Source organism: Olea europaea, unplaced genomic scaffold (assembly GCF_002742605.1).
Source record: "Olea europaea var. sylvestris unplaced genomic scaffold, O_europaea_v1 scaffold1133, whole genome shotgun sequence".
Classification (NCBI taxonomy): Eukaryota; Viridiplantae; Streptophyta; class Magnoliopsida; order Lamiales; family Oleaceae; genus Olea; species Olea europaea.
The window spans coordinates 65253-68875 of NW_019228713.1; the positions used below are offsets into that span (position 1 = coordinate 65253).

Here is a 3623-nt window from a genome sequence, read left to right on the forward strand (position 1 = left end):
GGAGTACCATTTGACATACAAACATTAACATGAATCGAAACTTATAACTTAACACGATTAAACACATTGCACCTCTACCTACCTTGATTGATGCTTTTGAAACTTTGAAAACTTGGATTGAAAACTTCGATGAAACTTGGACGTTGAAAGAAATGCACTCCTTGGATGTTTGAAAACCGTTGAGAATTGATGCTTGAAAACACTTCTTAAACTTCTAGGAAAAATAGTTTTCCTCCCTCTCTTTTTCTCTCTTGGAAACTCTTTCTTTAGTATGTAAAAGCTCTTGCTTTTGGTGTGAGAAAAAAATGAGCGAAATGAGGTCTCTATTTATAGGTAAATATCCCTTAACTTAAAGCAAATGAAGAGTTAAATTTCATTTAAGAGAGAAAACATGGGTGCTATTTAAGTTTGAGGTTAAATGCTTCAATTTAGTGGAATTTTTATTGCCAAAAACGTGGGGTTTTTATGGCCCTTTGAGAAAATAATTGATGAAAATAAATATTTAAATTCTAAAGAAAAACGAGAATTTTCATTTCAGGCAGCTTCGGTCGATAGGTTGTAGTCCGGTTGACACTGCACAGCCTTCAGTGTTTCTATCATATCCGATTGAGGTAATTCAAAGTGCGTTGGAAAGTTAACTCAAAGAGCTACAACTTTTATTTAGATATCATTTTCCAAATCGAATGTTTCCTATGTCGAAAATGGGTCTCAAATGAGACTTAAAATATGAAGTATACTTTAGTCATCCAATATTCATGTCTTAGTGCCACTAAGGTATCTAGAATTATTTGGGCTTTTACACGACGCGTCCCGAACACGATCTGCACACCGTGCCAAAAACTGCCCTGAAATGCCTGAAACTCAAGCTCCGTCCCTGCCATGGCTCGGATGCATCTTGAACAAGGCTTGCACACCATGACCTAGAAACTACCTAGAAATGCCTAAAAATGAGGTTACGTCCCTGTCATGTCCAGGATGCATCCCGGACATGGCCTGCACGCAATGCCCAAAGACTGTTGAAAAATGCCTGAAAATCAGGCTACGTCCCTTCCGTGGCCATGACTTGTCCCGAATTTGGCCAGAACACCGTGTCCCAAAAACTGCCCAGAATGTCAAGGAACATGCATGCACCCCAAACATGGCCTGCACATCGTGCCCATAAACTAACTAGAAATGCCTAAAAATCAGATGGTGTCCGCGACTAGGACGCATCCCGAATATGGCCTGCACAGCATATCCCAGAAACTACCTAGAAATGCCTGAAAATCAAATTACGTCCACAGCCAGGATGCCTCTCAGACATGGCTTGCACATCGTGCCCATAAACTACCCAGAAATGCCTAAAAATCAGATTGAGTCCGCAGCCAGGACGCATCCTGGACATAGCCTACACACCATGTCCCAGAAATTGCTTAGAAATGCCTGAAAATAAGGCTTCATTCTAGATATGTCCTGCACACCGTGTCCCAAAGCCCTAAACCCTAAGCCGTGACCCTGAACCCTGGACCCTGGACCCTAGATCCTGAACCTTAAATGCTGGACCCTAAACCCTGAACCCTGGACCCTAAACCATTTTCCTTCTAATGAAGTAAATCAGTTTTAGAGTTTTTCTTCAAATGGCACAACCAGTAATTACACCACCGAAGAGCCAAGCTTCATGGAAGGAGTTCAACATGAAAAACAAACTTCGGGTGAAAATCTATCAGTAAATGTGATACCTGCACCGGTCAATCCTGATCGGAAGGGGAAGAGAGAGAATAGTTCTTCTTTCGGATATCAGATAAAAGGCCAGTGGACAGGCAAAGAAGACAGGAGACTGATTAGCTTAGTACATCAAATTGGATTGAGGAAATGGGCTGTAATAGTTGAAGAAATAGTTGGTAGAGTGGGAAAACAGTGTCGCGAGCAATGGAATAATCATCTGTGTCGTCATATCAAGAAGGACGTTTTGACTGATGATGAAGAGAGACGGTTAATTCAAGCACATGAAAGACTTGGAAATCGATGGGCAGAGATAGCTAAGTACATTCCTGGAAGAACTGAAAATGCAATAAATAATCACTAGAATGCCACAAAAAGGAGGCAAATTTCAAGGAGAAAGATAAAGAAAGTAAAAAGAGATAGAAGACAGTCAACATTATTATAAGATTACATTATAAAAAAGTATTTCAGTAAGGGTTCCGCCTCCACTAACTTAAATTCTGGCACCACCACCACTGCAGCAAATTCGTCCAACGTCGACACACCACTCTCTCGTGATGAAGACTCTACACCATTTGCCAATTTCAAATCATGCAATAACGAAATGGATTTCATGAAAAGCCTGTTTGAAAACAATCAGTCTGTTGATTCAATTCCAGTCGATCATTGTCAACCAATAAATCCAGCTGAAGGGACATCTGAGAATACTTATAGCTTCAACATTGATGAAAATTATAATCATCCCACCATTTCTTCACTTCCCCGGAGATTTGATAGACAACTGATTCTCAACTGCTTGCTGTAGAATATGTGGAAAATGACTTATTCCATTTTGCTCCAAACCCTATGGGGAATAAATTTTTCCATTCTGAGAATTTAGATTTAATCATGGAATTTAATTCTAACTTTCGAAGCGTGGAGACTGAAGCTTCACAGATTTTATCCTGATGAGTTGTACTTTTCATATCAATAGGATGGAGGCAATGCCTGGAAATTAGGTCACAGCCCAGACGAGTCCCAAACATTGCATGCACATCGTGTCCAAGAAACTACATAGAAAAATGTGAAAATTAGGATTTGTCCCTTCAGCATCTTGGAATGGCCTGCACACCGTATCTCGAAAACTACCTGAAAAATAGGCTGCATCCCTGTCGTGAACCAGACGCTTCCTGGACATTGCCTGCACATCGTGTTCCAAAAATTGCCTAAAAATACCTGAAAGTCTGGATGCGTCAGTATGGCCTGCACATCGTGTCCATGAAACTACCCAGAATTGCTTGAAAATCAAACTCCATCTCTGCCTTGCCCATGTCAAGTCCCGAACATGGCTTGCACATGGAGTCCCAGAAATGCCTGAAAATTAGGCTGTGTCCCAGCCCGTCTCGGACATGGCCTGCACATCGTGCCCACAAACCACCTACAAATGCCTTAAAATCAGTCTGTGTCCCTCCCGAGGCTAGGATGCATCCCGGACGTGGCCTGCACACTGTGCTCAAAAACTTTCCATGAATACCAGAAAATCAAGTCCCTGACGTGTCCTAGTCATGGTCTGCACACTACTTCCCAAAAACTACCTAGAAATGCCTAAAAATCAGGCTGCTTCTCTACATCAGCCCAGAAATGCTTGGAAATGGTTGGAAATCAAACTGCATCCCTACATCAGCCCAGACGCATCCCGAAAATTGCATGCACACTGGGTCGAAGAAATTTTCTAGAGCTACATGAAATTCAGGATGTGTCCCTACAGCATCCTGGATATGGCATGCACACCGTGTCCTAGAAACTGTCTAGAAATGCCAAGAAACCAGGCTACATCCCTATCACGGGCCAGACGTGTCCCGGACCTTGGCTGCACATCGTGTTCCAGAAAATGCCTAAAAATACCTAAAAGTCAGGATACGTCCCTACTGCATCCTGGACAT

General features: G+C 42.1%; 1 protein-coding gene across 1 annotated transcript; it reads left to right on the forward strand.

Annotated features, from left to right (window-relative positions):
- The first annotated feature begins 1657 nt into the window (after window positions 1–1657).
- LOC111373440 (transcription factor MYB119-like) lies at window positions 1658–2506 on the forward strand. The gene is made up of 2 exons (XM_022995974.1): window positions 1658–2022; window positions 2173–2506. The coding sequence occupies exons 1-2, from the start codon at window positions 1658–1660 to the stop codon at window positions 2504–2506; spliced, it is 699 nt and encodes a 232-aa protein (XP_022851742.1).
- The last annotated feature ends 1117 nt before the right edge of the window (window positions 2507–3623 follow it).

Bases quoted from the DNA above. Each gene is read 5' to 3' on its own strand.
- LOC111373440 (XM_022995974.1), top strand. From the start codon at position 1,658: ATGGAAGGAGTTCAACATGAAAAACAAACTTCGGGTGAAAATCTATCA. The intron at 2,023-2,172 runs GTACATTCCTGG...AAAGTATTTCAG, and splicing joins CGATGGGCAGAGATAGCTAA to TAAGGGTTCCGCCTCCACTA.